This window comes from Emydura macquarii, unplaced genomic scaffold (genome assembly GCF_026122565.2).
Source record: "Emydura macquarii macquarii isolate MOO-44397 ecotype Brisbane River unplaced genomic scaffold, CSIRO-AGI_Emac_v2 contig_2897, whole genome shotgun sequence".
NCBI classification, from domain to species: Eukaryota; Metazoa; Chordata; order Testudines; family Chelidae; genus Emydura; species Emydura macquarii.
In genome coordinates, this window is record NW_027133034.1 from 45,688,181 (window position 1) to 45,712,807 (window position 24,627).

The 24,627-nt window shown below is 39.8% G+C and overlaps 1 protein-coding gene across 2 annotated transcripts in view; it reads left to right on the top strand.

Moving 5' to 3' along the window:
- Positions 1 to 24,627, top strand: part of DHFR (dihydrofolate reductase) — a 46,609-nt gene that overhangs the window by 9,378 nt on the left and 12,604 nt on the right. For both annotated transcript variants that reach the window (XM_067569219.1, XM_067569220.1), the window contains 2 exons: positions 5,473 to 5,578; positions 14,484 to 14,610. In XM_067569219.1, coding sequence (XP_067425320.1) covers positions 5,473 to 5,578; positions 14,484 to 14,610 — 233 coding nt within the window. The remainder of the gene's footprint in view (positions 1 to 5,472; positions 5,579 to 14,483; positions 14,611 to 24,627) is intronic.

Consider the following 24,627-nt stretch of genomic DNA (forward strand, 5'->3'; position numbering starts at 1 on the left):
AAGAGTGTTTGGCCCCACTATGGACATTAACGGTTTTAAGATTGTTTTGGGAGACCCAGCTTATTGTTGATATTGGATGCTTAGTGATTAGTGTGAATACTAGTGAGACATGGTATGCTTGATTTGCAGATTAATAAGGTTTAATGTATAATGCTTTTTATAGATATTATTTGAATATAAAGCTTAAAATGAATTATAATTATATTTATTAAGCTTGGAGGGCTAAGCAGTTACTTAGAAAGCTGTATACAGGAATGGGGTTTTTTTTAGGGGTTTTGCTAGGGATTTAGTGGATTTTTTTGGTCCGACCAGCAGCATTTTTTGCAGTTAGGTGTTGATGGAATGTGGGGGGTTTTTGTTTTTGTTTAAGTAGCGATTTAAAAAAAAAAAATTTATAAATTTTTATGTAATAAATGTTATTTATATTGGGTTTTTATTTTTTTATTATATTTTATTTATTATGATGATTGGGGTTGTTAAAATATTTGGTGATAGGAGGGTGGTGTAAAACTATGCCCCTTGGCAATAAAAAAAGAGGACCCTCAGACGTTTAAGGATAACTTCTTGTTTTTATTACAGTTATTTATGTGCAGATGCAAGCATACATGTTGTGTATTTTGTTTTATGTGCTGTGGTATGCAGAAACTGAGACATCTGCAGGGTTACTTAGTAGTCCAACTCATTTATGTCAGCCAGAAGATGTCATGCTACAGGGGTCAGAATAGCTAAGTAAGCAACTGAAGCTATGCTAGGCCTGTAGGACAGGGGTCAGGCAACTCAGATTGCACTGGCCCTCCAACATTCCCCTTCTTGGTGGCCGCCATAGCTTAATAGGCCCTACAACGACTTTTTGATACACTTTTGAGTATGACTTAAGGCATCCCAGCCGAGGTTTGAGCAATTAGGGTTTTTTTGCCGGTAGGGTATATTGCAGAGCACTGCCTTACTTGTATGCGGGGGTTTTTTAGTTTTTTGAGTTGCTTTAGGGATCTTTTAGTTCACCAAAAGAGTCCCAGTGTAGCCACTGTAGAAACTATTTTCAACACACACACTAGCATGATGAGATGCAATGCTAGATTTAAAATTTTAGTGACAGTGAGGGATTATTTTAGTAGGGTTTTTTACTAACTGCTTTGTAGCAGCTTTTGCAGCATTTAGTATTTTGATTATTTTAGTTTCATTATGTTTATGGTTTTAATTGTTTTTTTTGAATGTGTGTAAGCAGGCTATAATGTTTGAGTGTTAGCATGCATTGTACTAGATTAGTATTGATTTTTAATATTATGGGTTGAATGTACTTTATAATATTTGTTAACAAATATATTTTGGTATTATAAATTATATTATATAATTTTAATATAGCAACATTAACATTGGTTTTGGGTAGGATTAACTTTTTTTTAATAAATTTTATTTATTACAACTTGGGTACATTGCTTGTGTACACAAACAACTTTGTTCAATGTACACAATGGTAGAAATTAATGCTATTATTGGGTAACAAAGCATATTGACAATTTTATACATTTTTTTTACAAGGGTATGTAAATTGTATTAGTGGTTTTTATAAATATATTTTAATTTTGATTTTTAATATGGCTTTGTGTGCAGCTTTATAAACAAATTGAATTTATTTTTAATTTTTATGTTGGGTGTTTAGTAGGTTATAACATTTTGGTTTTTATATTGAAGCCTAGGGTGATTACTTTGTGTGTTTATAATGCGAACATTATATATGGTTATTACATACGCTGTAATTACTTGAGCCTAGGCATTTACTGTGAAATTTAACATTTTTATTAATGACTTAAGGTTGTGTTTTTTTGGGTTTTTTTGGGTGGTGACATTTTAAATTATTTTATTAGGTAGGACTTTATTAGGAGGAGGTGTACAGTAATGACTCAACCTTTCCAGACTACTGTATCCCTTTCAGGAATCTGATTTGTCTTGCATACCCCCGAGTTTCACCTAATTTAAAAACTACTTGCTTACACAATCAGACATAAATATACAAAAGTGTCACAGCACACTATTACTGAAAAATTGCTTACTTCCTTATTTTCACCATATAATTATAAATCAATTGGAATATAAATATTGTATTTGCATTTCAGTGTATAGTATTTAGAGTAGTATAAACAAGTCATTGTCTATATGAAATTTTAGCTTGTACTGATTTAGCTAGTGCTTTTTATGTGGACTGTTGCAAAACTAGGCAAATATCTAGATGAGTTGATGTACCCCCGGAAGATGTCTGCGTATCCCCAGGGGTATGCATACCCCTGGTTGAGAACCAGAGGCACAGAGACTATGGCTACAGCATGCTGCTGGTTGCCATATTTGAAGCAGTGAATGAAGGTAGGAGGTTCAATAGGAAGAACACCTAAGGGAAGGGGAGAGGCAAGTGGGTGTGTCCCCTCTGGTGTGGGCCTGTCCCCTCTGTGGTGTGGGCCTGAAAGTAGATAATGGTAAGGGCTTTAATGTGTAACAGTGGCCACACAGTGCCTGGAGAGTTCAGCTGCAATTTTGTGAACATGGATAGGGGGCCGAGTGGAGATGGTGGGCAGAAGGAGGGAAGGAAACTCAGAAAGGCTCCTAGCTCACATCTGCGTAAAATGGCTGCTGCTGTGGGTCACCCAGAACAGAAGCTAGCATACTTAACACAATAATAATTAATTAATTCTAAAAATACAAGTTCCCTTCAAGGGGATTTGCCTCTTCAGTGCTGGCTTGAGTTTCTGGCTGGGACTTGGGCTTGGCCAGTACAGGGCAAGAATCAGGTTGGCTTTCAACGTGCTGTGCATCAGAGTCCTGAGTCCCAAACAGATCCTAGCTTTCAAGGGACAACTCTTCTCCAGCCTCGTCCCACTCATCCTTCACTGGGTATTGGCAGTCATCCCTAGGTGGGGGGTGAAGAAGAGAGCTAGTAGCAGGATCCACAAAGTAACTGGGTTGGTAGGTTGTATAATTGTGTGAAATCTTATCCATTCATAAAATTGACACATCAGATGTCCTGTCTAATGTGTTCCTTGCATCCCTCATTTTAATGTAGACCCTCCTGAACTGCTTGCTCTTTATTCAGCACTGGAAGGCACCCTAGTCATGATCCCTCACAGATATCTACGTTGCAATGTCCACCAACAGTTCTTTGTTACAATAGCTGGCCACAAGAGCTTCCAGCACTGATGCTTCTCCCCAGATAGCTGTGCTGGGGCCCTGGATCTCAGCCATAAGCAGCAGCACATTGTTGGCTTTGTGGAATAGAATCACTGTAGTATCACAATAATGCTGAAATACTCGAACCCAGGAGTAAATGGGTAAAATCTGGCCCCATGCATCAGTTTTTAAATGGGGGAGTTGGTTATCCTGGGAATGTCACAGCAGAGCAGGTGGGGGCACACATGTATGCAGACAGATCAGTAACATTAAACCTCAAAGCAATGTGGAATAGCCATTGGAGGCATGCAAAAAGTGATGTGCAGCTGTTGTGTGCACACAAACAATAAACCAAACTGACTCCATTTGCAGCAGACTTACTCCACTTTGCAAGAGGATTCCAGGTGCGGTAAGTGCAGAGTTAATGCACTGTGATGCATTGTGCCACATGTACACTAGTGTTTTAGATGCAGATTAACTAGACTTGAACCAGTGCAAGCAGGGCCGTTTTAAGACCTTCATAGACCCTAGGCACACTTGCCTTCGTAGGACCCCAACCGAAATAACTAATTTGATTTTAAGCTATTATTAAATAGTTTTTTAAATAAAAATAAATAATTATATATGAAAATATTTTTCGTAGGCCCTGAAAGTTTCATAGGCTCTAGGCACTGTGCCTATTGTGCCTAATGGATAATACGGCCCTGAGTGCAAGACTCTCATGTAGTTAAACTCTAATTTACTGCTAATCTACTAATTTACTAAGCTAATACTAATTAAGAGAGGTTTCCCTGATGTAAATCTAATTGAAACATATAGCAACAATTTTTGGGTGTTACAAGAATGAAAGTAAAGTTGCCCAACTATGACAGAATGTTCTTGAACACTGTTCCTTTTAAAGTCATAAATACTTGACCACAAGCCTAAATCCACTCACTTTCACCTCCTCGTGCAATAATTGCACATCTTGGCATGACAATTCAGGTGTATATTGAAATGTATCTCTTTTTATTGTTGTATGGGGAAACCTCGGAAAGTAAAATGAATGGCTTATTAAATGAGATGTCAAAATGAAAGTATTACCTACAAGAACAGGGAATGCAGAATAGTTCAAGAGTTTATAGAAAATAGCATTATTATTTTATAGATGGGGTCCCAGATCTTAAAAAAAGAAGGCTTCCAAAGAAGTAGAAGTTTTATCTTTGCCCGCATTATTGTACCTGTGTGTAGCTTTAATTTACACCAAATTCTATGCATAACTGTCAGCACTTTCACATGTACACTTTGGTTTTACACAATGCATTGTTGAGTGGTGGTGTTCTACTAAACTAGTATATTAAATGGTAGTGTGAATATTCTCATTTTTGCTGCTAACATTTTAAAATGGTGAAGTTAAGTTTGAGACAAAGTCCAGTTTTGTAAAATTGTCCCATTTAGTTTCATGTTGTAGGTGAGTTTGTCTTCTGGATTTGCACTAACTTACTAGAAATATTTGTGGTGGCAAAATTGTTTTTTATACTTTCATGGGTTGTAGGTCCCAAATGTTTAGGGGGAGATTTTAAAATGCTTTTGAGTTTAAATATCACAAATGGAACATGTTGTTGTTGTGTTTCTAGTGAAAAGAACCAGGGTTCCAGGGAGTTAGGGCCAGATCACAGCATCTATGAAGCTGTTCTTTTGGGTAGTATGGATACTCTATTGTAAGTTATGTAGTTATATTTAAAACTTAAGTTTTTGTTTGACTTTTTTAAAAAGTGCATTCCAAGACCCTGATATGGCAAACACTTACGTATGTGTGTTACTTTATTCACATGAGCAATCCCATAATCAGGGCCTAAATTTGGTCTTTTATTTACAGTTAGTCTAGGGGTATGTCTACACTGACAGCGGCAAAGTCGCCACCATCAGATCGACCTTTCTGAATTGATTGAGCCGTCAGTGAAGACCCGCTCAATCGATCCAGAAGTCGACACTGTAAAACCACCCCCTCAAGTGACATAGCGCTGCGTCGATGGGAACATGGTTCCCATTGGCACCGTGCAGTGAAGAAGCCGTGCAGAAGAGAAGCACAGCAGTCGACAGGAGTTACGCAAGCTACTCTGCGTAGCTTACATAACTCACGTCGACTGCCACTGAATTGCCAGGTAAGTGTAGACCAGGCCTAGCTAATGTTTAAAATTTGCACATATTAGCTGGTTAAATAGAATTCAAAGGAGGTTGGGGAGGAGGTAAATCCACTAGATGTCACTAAACCATCACCTCTAATTCTGTACTAAGTTGAAACTTTTTTAAAAAAATGTTTTGTATATTATTCAGGTAAACAGAATGTGGTGATAATGGGTAAGAGGACCTGGTTCTCAATTCCTGAGAAGAATCGGCCTTTAAAAGACAGAATTAATATAGTGCTTAGCACAGAGCTCAAGTAAGTACTAACCCTGATGATTTCATAAGTTTTTAAATTTGATTACTATTTATTTAGTGAGTTAGTGTTTCATAACTTTAGAGTACTATAACTATGAAGCGTCTGTCTTAAATTACCTGGAATCGTTTGTAAAATAACATTTTAGTGGAGGGGGGGGGCGTTTAAATAGAACATGCATCTGTCTCTTATGTCCCTCATAAAACCCACTTTTGCTAAGTTTCCTATAGTCAGTCTTGTTTTGTATAGAAAATCCTTTGTTTGCCTATCTTGTCTGTCCATTCAAAGACTCTGAGCTTCTTGAGGCAGAGACCATCCTTTCTTGTATGTCTGGAAAGAACTTAGTACATGCGGGCACTACTTACTCTATTCTATATAGGTTTTCATACCATAGTAGCTCAGATAAATAACTCTGCCTGATAAAGTAATTTTAAGAATGGTAGTTTTGATATTCAGTTATCCATATGAAAGGAGTTTCTCTGTAGCTGTTGTTGATTCTTAAGTACTATCACTGTGTTCCTGTTCCAAAAGGTGCTAGCAAAAGTTGAAAGATTTCTCCAGTTTTTTGTGTCTAATGACTGAAATTTGTTAAGTGCAAGATTTGATCAAGCTTCAGACTTAGTTTGTTGGTACAATGAGAACAAAATAGCATATCAATATCAAGAGTTTGAAAATCTTACTTGGTCCGTAAAGTTCAACAATATTCCACCACCTGAACCTGACTTGTTTTAAAAATGTGACTCTCATACTTTTCCTTCAATCAGCTTTCTGATATTGGTATTAAGATTAGTTCTTTGAGTGATTGCACATGTCCATTCCACTGTAGCTCTTTAATCTGGTCAGTTTTAAATTTCAGTACTGGAGTCATTTCTCCATCTCTGGGATTTAAATCATGTCATTCATGAAGCAAACTGATAGTGAGTGACGCACACACCAGCTGCCTCAAATACTTGGGGAAATCCCAGGTGAGTGACAAGTATCACATTTGCAAAGGATGTAAGCCTCACTCAGAGAAGGACAGAGTTGCCATCCTTAAGTGTCTTCATATGGAGTCAGTATTCCATCCACCTGTGAAGCTGTGCCATTCAGAGCAGGCACCAGGTACATCAGATTCCATCCAGAGTACCTTGCCTGAGTTGTCTGTCACTGGTGCTGAGAAAGAGACACAAGATTTCTAGGGACTTGGTATTTCTCTCAGCAAGGTCATCAGTACTGAAGCCCCTCTAAAGGCAAGAATTCCTGGAGAGACTCTAAGAGGAGGCACTTCCCAGAATACTCTTGGTCTAAGAAGAAGGGGTCAGTGACTCTGGAACCTGTGCAAGGTCCATTAAAACTGACTCTTGAAGTAGCCTGAAGAAGCTAAAGTGGATATTTTCTGGAGAAACAGCAATTCCAAGAGACCATGCTGGTACCGTCAATACTGCAGTGGCATACAGCTGCTAGAGAGCTACTTAACTTCTCCGTACATGTTTCCTCAGTAGTGCAGGAAGCCTTCCAGCAGGTTTTGGTAATTAGGTTTCCAGCCATTACCGTGGCCCCTCTGGAGCTTGCAGTACTATTGCAATTGACTCTTTCCTTGCTTTAGAAAACGGTACTGTCGAGATAGAAGCCAGCTATGATGTCTCTGGTACTACCATCTCGAGGGTCAGGCTCTCTCTCCGGTGCCAATAGGTTCTGTTCTCCCATTATTAGAGATCAGAGTCTTGTCCTCTTCATACTCCAAAGGTTGAGTCCTGTGTGTCTCAACCTAGGCACAGCGTGCATCCTCTGTCAGAGACGTATGGGCCATGGGTCTCACAGCAGCCTCAGCAGTGGCCACCTGTGAGGGGGCAATGGCCTAGTCAAGAATGGGCCCCAGGACCATGTCAGTCCGCTTTCTGGACCCCATGTGTTTTCCCCCCAACCTGCCAGGTCATCCCCTTCATCCACCTCAGTTTATCAGTGCCAGAGACAATACCTTTCTGTAGTTGATACCACGTCTGATACTGAGCAAGTGGAAGCCATTCCGGCAGTTCCTCCAGCACATGAGATTGATGCTGAGAAAGCATTTGCTCTATCTGCATCCTCTTCCTCCTCACCAGATGAGGCTGTAGAGGCAGTGAGTGACTCTTCCACACCAGAAGATTATAGAGCTCACCAGGACTTATTAAAAAGATTAGACACAGTCCTAGATATCCAGGAGGAAGAGGTCTGTGACAAATCCCACAAACTGATGGATATTTTGGTTTCAGCAGGACCCAACAGGGTAACTGACTGGCTCCAAAATTGCCTCATCAATCAGTAAAGTAGTGTAATAGACCCCATCTTCCCTCCCTGCACCCTAGTGAAGAGGGTGGAGAGGAGATACTGTGTCCCTTCTAAAGGTTTTGAACATCTGTACACATACACCTCTCCAAACGCCTTAGAAGTGCAACACCTAATGTATTGGAAAGGCAAAGATGCCAGGCATTGACACCAAAAGGGAAAGACTCAAAGAGGCTAGACCTTTCTAGTTGAAAACTGTATTCTACAGAGAGTCTGCAGTTTAGGATTGCTAACCAACAGCTTGCCTGGGTGCCAAGATAGTCCCCTTAGACACTTCAGTCTGTGATTCCATTACAAGACTATTGTAGTACTTTGGATGTTCACATTTGGTACTGGGTTGGTGAATTCTAATTATAGAACATACCACCAGTTTGGGGTGTCTGCTCTGCTTTTGACAGTCTGCCCTGATGTAGGCACTTATTGATGTGAGCCACTCCAGAGAGTGTAACTATTTGTTCGCTGGAGCTAAGGGACTGGTATGTTGCCCTCAACTTGAAAGATACTTAATTCCACATAGCAAACCACCAGAAGTCATTCAGGTTAGTGTTACATGTGATCCACTACCAATTTACAGTGCTTCCATATGGTCTATTGGCAGCTCCTTGCATTTTCACAAAATGCATGGAAGTGGTAGCAGCATGCCTTCAAAAGTCAGGGGTCCATGTTTTCCATTACCTGGACAGTTGGCTGGAGAGAGGCTAGTCCAAATTTCAGGTACTGTTCAATGTAGCCATTATCCAGTCTACCTTTGATGCACTGAGGCTCCTAGTCAATGTGGACAAATAAATTCTGTTCTTTGTACTGGATTCAGAATTGATCAGAGGACTCCTGGACTCTACAAAGGCTAAAGCTTGTCTACTGCAATCAGGGTTTGAAACCCAGCTAGCTTCAGTGTATTTCCCCAAGCCGTCATAGCTTAGACATAGTGGTTCTAGTACCACTGCTAATCTTGTCCTCTCCGGATTGGTGGACAGACCCTCTGAAAGTTTGTATCTGGGGGGGTCCCCTTACTCCCTTGCAATCAGCACTTAATTTAGTCAGAAATGCATCATCCCTGGCTTGGGGAGCACACGTGGAGGGAGGTGTCCCTACACATTCAGGGTCTTTGGTCTTCCAAAGACTTGAAGGCTCATATAAAGATAGGAGTATTAGAAGCAGTCCATCTTGCATGTTCAGCCTTCCTTCCACATTTAGAGGGACAAAATCTGCTAGTATTAACAGACAACACAGCAACTATGTTTCATGTGATTAAATGAGGAGCATATTCTACTCTCTTGTGCCAGGAGGTTATCCTCTGGTGGGAGTTTTGCATAGCCAACTCCATTCACCTCTGAGAAGCTTACTTTCCAATACCACAATACGCTTGCAGACCAGATAAGCAGGTCATTCTCCAATCACTGTGAGTGGCCACTACATCTGGACATGGCCAGATCAATCTTCCGACCATATGTGACGCACCAAGTAGACCTGTTTGCAACACAGACCAACAGAAATGTCCATCAGTTCTGTTCCCGTGGTGTGGGGGGAGGGTCATAGCCCAGGTTTATTGATGGGTATATTCCTGCTGCCCAGGAGGAACACCTTACTGTATGCTTTCCTTGTGATCCTGTTACTGCCCAAAGTCTTGTCTGAGATCAAACAGGACCATGCGCGCCTTTACTTATAGCATCAGTGTGGTCTTGGCAGCACTGGTTCTTGATCCTGCTAACCTTGTCAGTCAGAGCTTCATGGTCTCTTCCACTGGATCCAGACATGATTTCCCAAGACCATGGCCACCTCCGCCACCCCAGCCTGCAGGCTCTCCACTTGACAGTATGGATGCTTCATGGCTAACACCTTTAGAAAAGGCTTGCAAGAAATACCTTTAAGCAGTAGAAAGACTTCAACTAGGAGTACTCATCTGTTTAAAAGGAAGCATTTTTCCATCTGGTCCCACCAGAAAAGTGTTTCTCTGGAGCGAGCTGGCACCCATCATGTGTTGGACTATCTTCTTACCTAGGACATCAAGGTCAAGCAGTTAACTCTATCAAGGTTCATCGGGCAGCTATTTCAGCTTTCTATCTCTTAATGAACAACAGATCTTTTTTTTTTTTTCCAATCCCATCGCTATCAGATTTTTGAAAGGGCTGGACAGAATATACCCACAGGTACAAGAATGTATTCCTCCATGGGATCTGAACCTGGTATTAGCAAACTTAATGGGACCATCCTTTAAACCACTCGTGACTCATTCTCTACTCCACCTCTCTGTGAATGTGGTGCTTTTGATCACAATTACCTTGGCAAGAAGAGTGGCCTAGTTGAGAGTTCTGTATTAGAACCTCTTCTATAAGGACAAGATTTACCTTCAGTTTCATGTGTAGCTCCTGACAAAAGTGGTTTCCAACTTTCACATTAGTCAGGCAGTCTATTTGCCAACTTTCTTCTGAAAGCCTCATGCTCATAAAGATGAAGAAAAGTTTCACTCTTTATACATCAGAAGTGTTTTAGCCTTTTAGCTGGACCAGACTAAATCGTTCAGGTCATCACAGTTGTTAATCACAATGGTGGACAGAAGGAAAGGCTAAACTATATCTGCTCAGAGGATTTCCTCCTAGATTTCTTTGTGTATTCATTTGTTTTACCAGTTGGCTAACGTCACTCTGCCAGCTAGAGTGCTAGTCCGTTCAACTAGGTCACATGAAGCATCTGTAGTTTTTCTGGCACAAGTTCCTGTTCGGGGCATTTGCAAAGTGGCAACTTGGTCATCTTTGCTTCTCATTACACTATAGCCCATCAATTCGGGAACAATACTAGATTCTGGCCTGCTGTTCTACAATCTCTGTTCAAATAGGCTGCAGGCCCACCTCCAGATCGATCTGCTTGTGAGTCACTTAAAGTGTGACGAACATGTGTAATCAGTCGAAAAAATGGTTACCTACCTTCCTATAACTGTTGTTCTGTTGAAATATGTTGCACATATCCATTTCATGACCTACCTTCCTTCCCCTGTGTTGGAGTCTATACGGCAAAAAGAAATTGAGGGAGGTTCAGGGCAGCTCTACCCTTTATATCTTCTTGCAGAGATACGCAGCAGCAGAGGGCACTCAAGCCATCCTGATGGGTACCACTGGGGCGGGGAAAAAAAGAAATCTGACAACCATGCAGTGGACACACATTCACCTGGAGTGGAATGGATATGTGCAACACATCTCAAAGAACAACAATTAGTAACCATTTATTACCCCACATAACATCATTACTCTAATTCTAACACACAAGAGTACAGCCTAATTGTTGTCCATAATATTACTTTATATAAAAGAGAGAGGTTAGGGTATTTCTAGGAAACAGGGAAACCGATTTAACTCCCTGTCACCTATGAATCTTCATAATAAAAACTACTGGATTGCTTAATGATATAGAGATTAAATGCTTGCCTATGCCACCAGTTCAAATCCAGCTCAGATCAACTACAAAGGACCCCATGCTGCAGTATGTAATATACAGACAGACCGCTGTACATTGAAATGCTGTACAGTGGATATCCAGATGGGTTCAGCAGTCCATCCTCACACTACAGTACCATCCTGGGGGAATTTTGTGACACTGCGCATGTGCAGAATTCGTGTTCCCCTGCAGAAAATAGATTCTGCTGGAGAGGCACTACAATTACACCTTTTGCCCACTAGGGGTTGCTGTGGCACTAGAAGAGAGGGCAGCCGGCTTACGGGGCTGAAGCAGCCAGCCACGGATAGGGAGGGAGCAGTGGCTATATTCCTCACAGCGTCCTGCCCACAGCGCCTGGAGGGGATGGGCAGAGCGGGGGCACATGAGGCTGCTGAGGGGTCACATAGACTAGGATTCAGAAGGGCTAATTTGGAGGGACAGACGGGGGCAAGGCACAGGAGCTACTGGGTGACAGCATTGAGCCAGGGGCTAAATGGGAGTGGTGGTGCAGGGACACATGGGGGCGGCGGCACATGTGCCTGACTGAATGGGAGAGGCTAGGAAACACAGACTCAAAATCAGAAGGGACCATTATGATCATCTAGTCTGACCTCTTGCACAACACAGGCCACAGAACCTCACCCACCCAATTACTGTAATAGACCACAACCTAAGACTGAGTTACTGAAGCCCTGAAATAATGATTTAAAGACTTCAAGGTAAAGAGAATCCAGCAGCAAGTGACCCATTCCCAATGCTACAGAGGAAGGCGAAAAACCCCTAGGGCCTGCGCCAATCTGCCCTGGGGGAAAATTCCCTCCCGACCCCAAATATGGCAATCAGCTAAACCTTGAACATGTGGGCAAGACTCACCAGCCAGCCACCCATAAAAATTCTCTGTAGTAACTCAGATCCACCCTACCTGAACCTGTTCTGTAGATGACTAAAAGACCTCAATATTCAGGGCAATCAATTCAGTGCTCTTCATATGTGCATTCTTGAATTCACATTAAAATATTTATAGATATGTGTCAAATCTACATGCAGACATTTTGAGCCTTCTCATACTCTCCCTAATTCCTGCATTTAACACATTTCTGTAGTGTCTTTACGGCTTTGTAATTTGATTGTTGCTTTCCGGGTTGTTCCCTTCCCCTCCCCAGTTTAGTTTTGTTTCATTTTGGGTAGTAATAGCCTTTAAAGAAAAAAATTCTTCCAGTTTCTTAGAGTCTTGCTCCATGCTTCTCTTAAGCTACCACACTGCCTAGTCACAAACAATGCTCCTTTTAACAAAAAATGTTAACTTGTAAACATCCATACCAAAAGCCAATAAATGTAAATGTCTTGTAGGTTGGATAATTCTTCATGACTTCCTCTACTCTCCCCACTTTTGAGATATTCTATTAATTTATTCTCCTATCCTGCTCAATAGAGCCAAATAAAAGTAAGCTGTAACATGTCCAAAGACTCTTGAAATTATGCACTTCCACATGCTAAAAGCTATTCATAATAAACTGAAGCCAAATAAAGTAGAAAGGAATCTCACTTGGGAAATGTGTAATGCAGATTAGTGCTTTTCCTAAAGTGAGGAGGATGTTTATTCGTTTTACATATAGCAGTCAGTGAAGTTAATTTTTGCAGCTGCTAGAACCATGCTCTGTTATGCTTTTCTATGCAAGGATTGTTGTTGTTTTGGGGTTTTTAATTCCTAAGGAGACAGGAAGTGCACAAACAAGAAAAGAGTCAGAAATCTTTTCATTCGACCAAAATTGTAAACAGCTCAAGAGACAGGACTGTGTATTAATTTTTGAGAGAACATATTGTGTATAGGAAATCTGGAAGATAGACCACCCAAACTATAAAGAGTAGCAGCAGGGAGAAGTACCTTTTGATCTAATTATAGCTATATTACGCTGTGCTGTCCATAATTGGGTTAAGCAGTGTCACACATCTGCTCCTAGATCTACAGCATTTAAAAATTTCAGCAATCCTCCAAAATTTTAACTTTCCTCAAGAGAATACCCTATTCAGTATTACATCTCCAACAGCCATTGTATCAGTCTACAAAGGGAGTGCTCAATCCTGCTCCTCTTAACAAAACAAGCGCGCACGCACACACACACACACACACAGACAACCCTAGTGTGTTATACATAATACTGTGGAAGATTTGTTTTGTTAATTTGACTAGAACATAAAAACTGGCTAAAAACATTGCAAGAGAATATATTTTACATTGAAATAAATTGTACAAATCTTTTTCCTAAAATAGCCAAAGACTGACCGCTGGTCCATACTCACCTGGAGATTCGGAGGCAGTCGACAGGAGTTACGTAAACTACGCAGAGTAGCTTGCGTAACTCACGTCAACTGCTCTGCTTCCCTTCTGCGCACTGTCTACACTGCGCTGCGCTTTAGGGGGTGGTTTTACTCAGTCAACTTCCTGATTGATTGAGCGGGTCTATGCTGACCGCTCAATCAATCCAGAAAGATCAATCTGGCAGCGGTGAATTTGCTGCCGTCAGTATAGACATGGCCTTAGTTATACATGCCCAGACCTCATTTCAATTAATAGAGTTGCATGCACTGACAGAAGTTTGTAGTACCTAAAGTACTTTAAAAGCTGAATTGTTTAGGCAAGTTTCAAATCTGCAGGTAATGACTGCACATCCAGTCAAATGGAAGTTCAAACTGTCACCTTTGGGGAGTGGGAAAAATTAAAATAACGGGATTTTTGGCAGGAAGTAGAGAGGGAATTGTTGTTTTTCTAGCTTCATTCTGAAAAGCGTTATTTGTAGTAGGAGTCAGGTTGAAACTGAAGTCTGATAGTTTAATTAGATCTATCAATCTTAATCCCTTGTGGTGTTTAAACAAATATCCAATACAAAATTTAAACCCTGTAATTTATAATACAACTTAATTAGTTTGTTTGATAGAATAAAATGCTGATTTGTAATGCAGAATATTCTATTCCACTGTGTGATGGAACTTTTAGTTAGACTTTGTTTTAAATAAGTTTATCTTGTTGCTAAAGATTGTGCTAACCTGAAATGTATTTGGACATGTTTATAAACAGAAATTTAGACAAAATACAGAATATCTACCTATATTACACTGACTATCATGGTGAACACACTCTACAGATATTAAGCAATAAAACTTTTTATTTTTCTAGGGAAACCCCAAAAGGAGCTCATTATCTCACCAAAAGTCTGGATGATGCTTTAGTTCTTCTGGACTCACCAGAGTTAAAAAGTAAGACAGACATGGTTTGGATAGTCGGAGGCAGTTCCGTTTATAAGGTACAGTTGGAACACTAAATTAATACTCTTAAAATGGTATTGTGGAATTCTGATGGGCAGCAGCTAGATGGCTCAGCAGTTATCACACCCACACAATAACATGCAGTTGTAAGTATTGATCACGTAATTATGACAGGACTAGTGCCAGGAATGCTCAATCCCATATTGGCTGGCTCCAACCGGAAAGGCAGGCACTAGCAACAAATTCTCTAAGAGTTGACCCTTTTATACCTTATTTATCAGAACTATGACTATGGCCACTATTTCTTGAATCCTTTTCTTTGCTAAAACTGTTTAGAGCCATCTTCAAAGACTTTCCTAACTTATCAGCCACATTCCAGGGCCAATATTTCTAATCAAGCCACATTCCAAGCTCAGTATTTCCAGTCAAGCATCCCATATTTCAAGACCTTCACATAACTGCTAAGCATCCACACTTTATACAAACTGTAAAGCATATATACATTTTTAGCTAAGCTAATTTAACCCTTTACATATACTTACCTAAGACTACAGCTGGGCTGCAAGAATGACCCTGCAATTGCAGCTCCTGGCCACTAGAACGTACTATGGAGTTGTTTGGGAGCAAAAGGGAATCTGGGAGAAGCAGGAAAGCAGTGGGGTGGCAGCAGCAGCAGCAGCAGCAAGTAGAGGTAGTGGAGACAGAAGTGAGGGGTACCTAGTGTTGGCCCTAAGCTGTACACCTAGCAGCCAGCCATGCCCCCTGCAGAAACTCCCATCCCAAACCACTCAATCTCCCCTCACCCACACAACACTTTCCAGCTGTCCCGACACCATTCCTATCCCCACAAAGCCTCCTTTTTAACCATCCTCAGCTTCCCCTAAACACACACACACTCCACACACACCCATCCTCTGCTTCTCACCAAAGTTATCCAACCACCCCAGTGGACATCCCTGTAAACCTAGCTACTCCATAACCATTGAGCTTTCCCCCTATTTTCTCCCCTCTTCCTTGTCATCCCCTTCCACAAATCTAGCTTTCCCATAACTATTTTATAGCCCCCCCCAACAGCCCTGTTACCCCATTTTTCATCTATCACCCCCACAAATACATCTATCCCAGCTTCCCACCCAAACACCGTTACTCTCCAGATGCCCTTCAGTACCCACCCATTACCTCCTGAGGTCCCTTCCAACCTAATCTTCTATGATTCTATGACAGCTTCCTGGTAAGAATCACAACATCCTTCCCTTTCCCAGCAGCTAAGATTAATGGGGAGCTGGGCTTCCCACAAGGTCTAGGCCTCAGGATTTCTGATAGCTTACAAGCATTTACTTTTTTGTTTTTATGCCTAGCTAGTAGATTAACTCTGGTAATTTTTTCCATGCTCAAAATGTTATGACAGATCATCAATTCTAGATCAATATCTTACCAATTGCAATGTGTACTTTACAAAAATATAATTTACTTGAACCCCGTTGTTATAACTCAAAGTACATTTATATCTTTTCCTGGTAAGGGACAATAAGGTGCATTAAGTTCTTATTCAATCACAAGTTCATTTTATAGTTATGAGAAACAGTTTTTAAAAATATTTTCATCTTTTACCTTATTATCACTAATTTGCAATCCTGAAATCATTTAGTGCAGGTTCTCCCCCCCCCCCCCCCCCCCAAGTTGCTTACCTAGCTTTATGCCCAACTGTCTTGAACAACTAGTAAAGGAAATTGTAGACATAGTAGTTACCCTTCATTATCCAACATCTGAGCCATCTGCTTCTGTTTTTAGAGGGTATACCTTTTTGATGGTGAATTCTCTTCAGATTTGGCATAATTACAAAAAGGGAATGAGATAGTAGACTTGGCTTCTGTCTGCAGTTCAGAGGGAAGGGCAAGCTAAGCAGAAGTAAATTTCTTCTTGCACATCCAGTGGCTCAAAATGTGTATTTTAATGTTCCCTCTTCTTAAAGTGAATTAATTCTGAACTGTAGTCTTCTAACCTAGTTAACTATTTTTATCTTGTGCATTATTTTTGCTGCTTTGCAGACAACAGTGCCATTTGGAACCACAGTACACCTACCCCATTGTTTAGAAAAATAATAAATTGCAAGGTTGATACAATAAGAAGAGTTGATCAAAAGTGGCTTCAGCATCTTGGCTGTACTGATCAGCATAATAGAATTTGATTTTACATTTTGTAACTGTTTCAAGTATCTAATCAAGGCATTTTGTGAAAGCTTGTAACTTACTGGGGAAAATCTGACCGTTTTGTACTGAACTGTGCATTTAAACTAGAATTATAATTTTAATTAGAAGGGTTTGATGAAAAGTTCAGGTAATATTTTTAGTGCTTACATCAGGCATTTACTGTACTTGGGTGATAAGGATTTCTGGAAGATCATCATGTAGAGCTGTGTAGGTAGCAAATTCTGTGGATACTAAATATTTATCCAGCGATAGTAGGTATCTGCTTTTTAAAGCTATATTGTGATCTTTTTACTTTTGTGGGACTCTTCTCTGCCTCTTTTGGTGTAGGGTCACTTAGGTGAGCTCATGGACTACAGTTGTTTCTGTTCTCTGAATGAGTGTGCAAGCAAGAGAGAGGAAGGGTTAGGAGAGGTCTCATGACCAAGGTGGCTTAAAAAACATAGACACCAAAAGAAATATTGTCCAGAGTACTCTGGCTTGCCCCCTCTTCACTTCAGTGGAGCCTTAAAGCAGCAAGATCTTTCACATTACTATAGACACCAGCTCAGCAGTGTACAAAAAAAACAGGGAGGAAGCTGGCAGAATCTGCTTCTGATCCAATCATCTTTGACTTTGTCAGAGAATCACTCTGCAGGAAAAACTATCACCATAAATGAGTTAATTTTACAGCCAGATTCATCCAGATAAGTGGGAATTTCATCCTTTTACTTCATTGATCATACATTACACTTCCTCAGATGCACTTTGTGGCCTTGGCTTCAAAATTACTGTTCAGCAGGTTCAAGGATCTCTGGTTCAAGGATCCCGTTTAATAACTGGACTTTAAACCTGGGGTAAGTGTCCGCTAATGACTTCAGTCCTTTCCAACCCTAATTTCCTGAAATACTGAAAAGACTAGTGTAGCAATAATCAGGATATTTTTGGTATCCCAGACTGACCTTTGCTATCTTGGTATCCAGAACATGGAATGAGTGAACTGGCTTCCCCTTTAATCCTTCCTCTCTGGAATAAGCTGTCACGCTATCTAAGGTTTCTTGAGAAATCTGTTCATCTGTGTCTCGTGGCCTGGCCACCAAGAGATTGAGAGTTGTGTTGGGTTTTTATTTTGTTTTTTATCTCTGGAAAGGGGTTATAGTTGTTAGAATGCAACTGGACATCCAGCAGGCCCCAAAATGTAGGCCTAGTGTCTTCAGAACTTTGTCTTCCTCTCTCTCTGCCAGCAGGATGGGAGGTGTAAACCCACCTTCTAGGTTGGTTCAGGAGTTTTCCAAGAAACTTAATGAAGTCACCGTTATCCCGTAAAATATTTTATAATTCTAGGTTGACTACATCAAGCCTTAAATCCAGTGAGAAATCACCCTATGATTAAAATGTTTTACTGCATGATATATATTATTTTGTTTAGGGGAAGGAATGGGGCAGCTGGGGAAAATGCTGGGTATGGTTTTGTTTTTTTTGTTTTTTTTGGTGAATATACTTCAGAGATGTATTCTGGCTAATGTATATATTGGAGTTTCTGCACTTGTATTTTCCTATACACAAATATACTTTTAATGATGACCTACAGCAAATGTACATTTCTGATGAAACCGCTTCTTAAATGTTATCTTTTCTCGTTAGTCCCAAATACACTAGTTGGTGATAGTTAGTTATTCTGGAGATTCCCAATTTGTTGTCTTCTTTCTTTGTGGAAGGCTCCTGTTCTTGCTGTGAATGAAAAACAGTATAGGGTATATTGTGGAGTCGCTTGTTCTTAGTCAGTTTCACCAGGACCTCTGAAGGAGCAAGATGGTTCAGGTTAAATTTCTTGAAAGTTAAAGCAATTTCTAGAATGGGTTCCATACATGATAAACTGAGAAGTTTTATTTGAAGAGTGGATAACCATTTTTAAAATGAGGACACTGGCACTCTTGTTTGATTTTGTTGAAGACAACAGCAACAATTTGACTCTATTTCAATTATTTTTTAAAAAGCTTCAAATGCTAAATTGCACTGTAAAAGTCTAACTAAATGATTTACACAGTAAGAAACTCGATTTCAGAAGTAAGTATATTTTTTATTGGCAGCAGCTAAAGCCCTGGGCAAAGAGTTCGGGATATACCCTATTCCCACTTATGTTAATCTGTGCATTACCACTAATCACCCCGTCACATATTTTCCCTTATTTTAAGTAACAATATCTGACATTGTTCATGGAGCAGTTTCCTTTCTCAACCTTATGACTGAATCTTATTTGGTACATTTAATTACAAACAGTATTTGGTATAACAGTGGTTCTCAACCTTTGCTGTGCTAGGACCCTCCATTCTTCCAACCACAACCCCCTCCAGTTTAGCAGTGTGGAAAGGGTAGGTCCGTGGCTCATTCAGCTAGAAAAATCCTTGTGTTCTCTGAATTCAAACAAGCAATTCAAAATTTTGCCACATAAAAAAAGTCAAATTTCAGTATGCAAAAGGATCTGTCAATGTTGGGTGTCTGTTTCTTCACCTAAAATGGTGAAGTATTGGTGGCCTTACATAATACTGCAAAAACTGTGACTTTATTAAAGGTATCTTTCAGTTCTGCTGGAATCCACTTTGGGTCCAAAGCTTCCAGGTGGAGTGCATAATGTGCCTAAATGACTTGGGATACAATAGATTGGATTCTAGTGACCTGATCACTGTGTTTTCCTATCATAACTCAGGCATAATCAGTGCAAATACCAATGCAGCAATACCAACCTAATTCAGCTGCAAAAATAGATTGCTAGAAAGCTTCATATCTCTCTCTGAAATTTCCTCCCCCCATAGCACATCTTGTCAGTGGGCTGCAAAAAAACAGGAAGTCTTCACATATGGATCCTTCCCACTTACACTGGGCAAATGATAAAGTTGGTCTGCAGATATCTGTGGTTTCATTCATTTCTATTGAGAAGTGATGGCACTGCTCACCTGAACCCCTATGAACCGCTGTTGTGAACACTGGCAGTCATGTCCTGAATTTGTCAGTTGATTGCATCATTGGAGGGGAATTGCTTTGACTTGACTGACAGCTGCAGATCCCATATTAATTACATTGAGACACAGGGTGCAGTCAATGTTCCCCTCTTTATGCGGCATGGCAGCTTTTTACTATTCAGAATGATACCAAGTCTGATGGTTAAAGGATTTTGTATTTACAGGATAGCCACTTACTAAAACAGTAGTCTGCTTTTGTGAACCCATAAGCTTTCAGTTGAGGAATTCAGTGGATTCTTTTCATGAACATGGATGTTTGATCTCCTCATGGCTCAAGACTCCCTTTTTTTCAATGGCTGTATGCACATCCAGAATCATTTGTCCACTACTATAGCAGACCTTTGAAGCTTATCAGCTACTGTGATACATTCTAGTGTATGCTTTGGTATGTGTCCAATGGAGAAGAATGTCAAGTTGCAAGCAGCACATACATAGAAGGAGGGGGAAATGTCAGAAAAGTGGGGGAGAGGGGAAAGAGGGTGGGGTAAGAGACAACTGCAGATAGCTTTCAGCAGGACACGGAGACAAACTGAAGTGTCAGATACCTGGCTGCAGCAAAATAGCAAATTCTGAGGAAAAATGCTATACCATATTGGTAGAATGCCAGTTTCCAGAACTGCAGAATTTGCAGAGTTCATAGGGCTTTGAACAGAACGTGGCGGTCCACACTTAACGTATTGTTTCAGGCTACCTGCTAATCCAGGAAGGCACTACTGCATCAGTTTGTGTTGTTTTATTGTTGAAGTTCTCATCTATCATGAAAGATAGAAATAAAAACATTTTTAAAATGGAGGAAAAGGTAGGGTGATTGTGATGCCTCTGAAATCTGTTCATGTCCCGTAGGGGTTTGTCACACACATGGTGATAACCCCTAGTTTATGAAGCTACAGTGGTTTTCACAATTTGCTTAGCAGATCATTGGTTAACCAGTAGACCTAAAGACTAAATGGGAGGAGTTGGTCAAGCTTTTTAGGTTGACTGGCTAATAACCATTCAGGTCCCTAAGGGTTCTGAAGCAGTGTTACTTATTGAAAGATACATGACTCCATGTCTTTATAAATTGTATTTAACACACTTAAATCAAAAATAAAATCAAGAAAATATCACCAGAGTTAAAATAATAATAATAAACTAAGACTAAAGCAACATAGTTATCAAATCAAGGTCAAATCAACAAATTAGTCAACATCGGAATGGAATTAAATCATAAAATGAGTTATGTCATCAAATTAGTTTTAGAAATAATCAATCTTTAAGTTCTAAAGGGGATTCTAAGAAGAGGAATAAACATTTGGTTAAAAAACCCAGCTAAAGAATTTTACCAACCTCAGTCAAATCTGTGATTTAAAACTGATTAAAAGCTTAAATACTGAAACCAGATTAGGTAATATCTAAACCACAGCCTCAAAGCCAGTAAAATTTCCTTCTTAGAATTCTGTTTTTTTGTGGTGATTAATCTTTTCCTTCACCTCAAACAGAGATGATAAAATTGTGATGCTTCTGAGTAGTAACCAGGGTTGTGAGGCAGCTCACTACCACTTGCCTTTAGCATGAGGAACCTTGTCTGTGCCTCCTGCAGATCAGCTCCCGAACTCAACCAGCCACAGGCAACACAAGCTCTCCCCTCTATGTCTACACAGGCCTCGCTCTCTCTCTCTCTGCAATTTAGCAATAGGTACGCTCCAACCCTTGAGCCCACGAATCATCTCTCTGGAGCGTCTAGCCCCTGTTCCACTGGACACTGACAGTATTCACAGATTCGCTGCTTCCAATGAAGCAGTACGCACCAGCTTACCAGTTACACATCCAATCACTGCTCTGCTTAACACACAGCACTTAAATAAGTTTATAGTGAAAATAAGTGAAAGTTTATTTAACAAAGTATAGATAGTCAAGTGATAGCAAGTGAAAATATTGGAAACAAATGGTTGCATATGTTTTTATTTCATAACAAGCATTCTAGAGCCAAAACCTAATTAAAAGATACTCTCAAATCTAATAAAGTATTACATACCACAAGAGACTAAAAACCCACTACCCTGCCAAAATATAAAAAATCCAAACATAAAACAACTTTTCAGAAAGCAGACAATCTTCTGTGGGTGAAAGGTCTTATGATGGCATTACATAACCAGTTTATGAAAATTTTGATACAAATATCCTATAAAAATAACTGGTGAGAAAAATCCCTAGCAACAGAATCATTCACTCAACCAATCATTCACCCAGTAACCACACTAAAAACACTGAATATATGACTAACGTCCTCGCTTGTCTTGCATACAAGACTTTAGCCCAGTTTCTATTATTGTATAGGTCAAACAGCTTATCTCCTGAAGTTTTTACCTTGATAGAGGGAAGTTACTTTAAAGCCTTTTAAGATTAAATATTCTGGTTTTTAAGTTTATGTAGGGGTCTGTACTAAGGCTATTTCTCTCACAAAACCACAGCAGCAAACAGTCAAGGTTGTTTCTACACTTAAGCTACATAACTTTCATTATTTATTTGATTACATTTTGGAAAATGAACTATTAGTTTGGCAACAGAATCATAAAATTATAGAATCATAGCACTGGAAGGGACCTCAAGCCTTCCAGTCCCCTGCACTTATGGGAGGACCAAACATTATCTAGACCATCCCTGACAGGTGTTTGTCTAACCTGCTCTTAAAAATCTCAAATGATGGAGTTCCACAGCCTCCCCAGGCAATTTATTCCAGTGCTTAACTACCCTGGCAGTTAGGAAGTTTTTTTCTGATGTCCAACCTAAACTGCCCTTGCTGCAGGTTAAGCTCATTGTGTCTTCTCCTATGCTCAGAGGTTAAGGTGAACAAGTTTTCTCCCTGTAACTACCTTTTTATATAGTTGAAAACGGTTATGTCCCTCCTCATCTTCTCCAGATGAAAATCTAATTTTTTCAATCTTTCTTGATATATCATGTTTTCTAGACCTTTACTAATTTTTGTTGCTGTTCTCTGGACTTTCTCCAATTTGTCCACATCTTTCCTGAAATGTGGTGTGCAGAACTGGACACAATTCTCCAGCTGAGGCCTAATCAGCATGGAGTAGAGTGGAAGAATTACTTCTCATGTCTTGCTTACAACACTCCTGGTAATACATCCCAGAATCATGTTTGCTTTTTTTTGCAGCAGTGTACACTGTTGACTCATATTTAGCTTGTGATCCACTATCAACCCCAGATCCATTTCTGAAGTACTCTTTCCTAGGGAGTCACTTTCCATTTTGTATGTGTGCAGCTGATTGTTCCTTCCTAAGTGGAGTACTTTGCATTTATCCCTATTAAATTTCATCCTATTTACTTAAGCCCATTTCTCCAGTTTGTCCAGATCAAATGCAACCCCTCCCAGCTTGGTGTCATATACAAACTTTATAAGTGTACTTTCTATCTCATTATCTAAATGATAGATGAAGATATTGAACAGAACTGATCCCTGAGGGACCCCACTTAATATGCCCTTCCAGCTTGACTCTGAACCACTGATAACTACTCTCTGGCAACGGTTTTCCAACCAGTTCTGCACCCACTTTATAGTAGTACCATCTAGGTTGTATTTTCCAATTCATTTATGAGAAGGTCATGCGAGACAGTATCAAAAGCCTTCCTAAAAAGTCAAGATATACCACATCTACCATTTTTCTCCAATCCACAAGGCTTGTTATCCTGCCAAAGAAAGCTATCAAGTTGGTTTGACATAATTTGTTCTTGAAAAATCCATGCTGTCTGTTACTTTTCAACTTATTATCTTCTAGGTATTTGCAAACTGATTACTTAATTATTTGCTCCAGTATCTTTCTAAGTACTGAAGTTAAGCTGATTGCTCTGTAATTCCCAGAGTAATTTCCTTATTTCCCTTTTAATAGATGGGCACTATATTTGCCCTTTTATGGTCCTCTGCAATCTCTCCTGCCTTCCATGACTTTTTTAAGATGATCGCTAATGTCGCAGATATCTCCTGTCAGCTCCTTTTAGTATTCTAGGATGTATTTCATCAGGCCCTGGTGACTCGAAGACGTTTAACTTGTTTAACTTGTTCTTTCCCTATTTTAACCTCATATCCTACCTCATTTTCACTGGCATTCACTATGTTAGACATCCAATCGCTACTAATCTTGTTGGTGAAAACGGAAACAAAAGTGTCATTTAACACTTCTGCTATGTCCACATTTTCAGTTGTTGTTTTCCCCCCCTCATTGAGTAACAGACCTACCCTGTACTTCGTCTTCCTTTTGCCTCTAATGTATTCAGAATAAAATAGGAAGGCTTATGATGAGGAGATTTGGTGGGGGGTTTTTTGTTTTTTTTTAATTTGGCTGTGAATAATGGAAAACAAGTGTTTTAGTATATAACACCTTTGGCAACAGTGGATATTTTTCTGCAATGAGCTTTGAACAGGGAAACACTAAATCTCTGCATATTTCTTGTATCTATTTTAGACTAGAAAATGAATCAATTATTTTTGTTTGGTTTTAATTAAAGATTCTCTTTTTGTAATGCTCTAAGGCTTGAGTCCTGTTCACACTCTACAGTGGCTTCTAAAAGGATTTGTTATTACCCAATATTCAGATATCCAGGTGTCTAATGTAAATATTTATGTAATAAGTAATTCACAATGGCGAATATATTCATGTGTTTGCTGTGTCTTTTCTCCTGGTCTTATTTTTCCTTTAATTAAGAAGCATCCATTCACGCTTTCTTATTGTAGCAAGACTCTTGTATATGATTAAATACCCTCTTTAACGGAGCACTTGTTGACTAGCTATACAGGTCGGGAGGTTCTGAAACCCTTGTGTGTTGACATTTAGCAAATGTGGCATTTACAAGTTTCGAT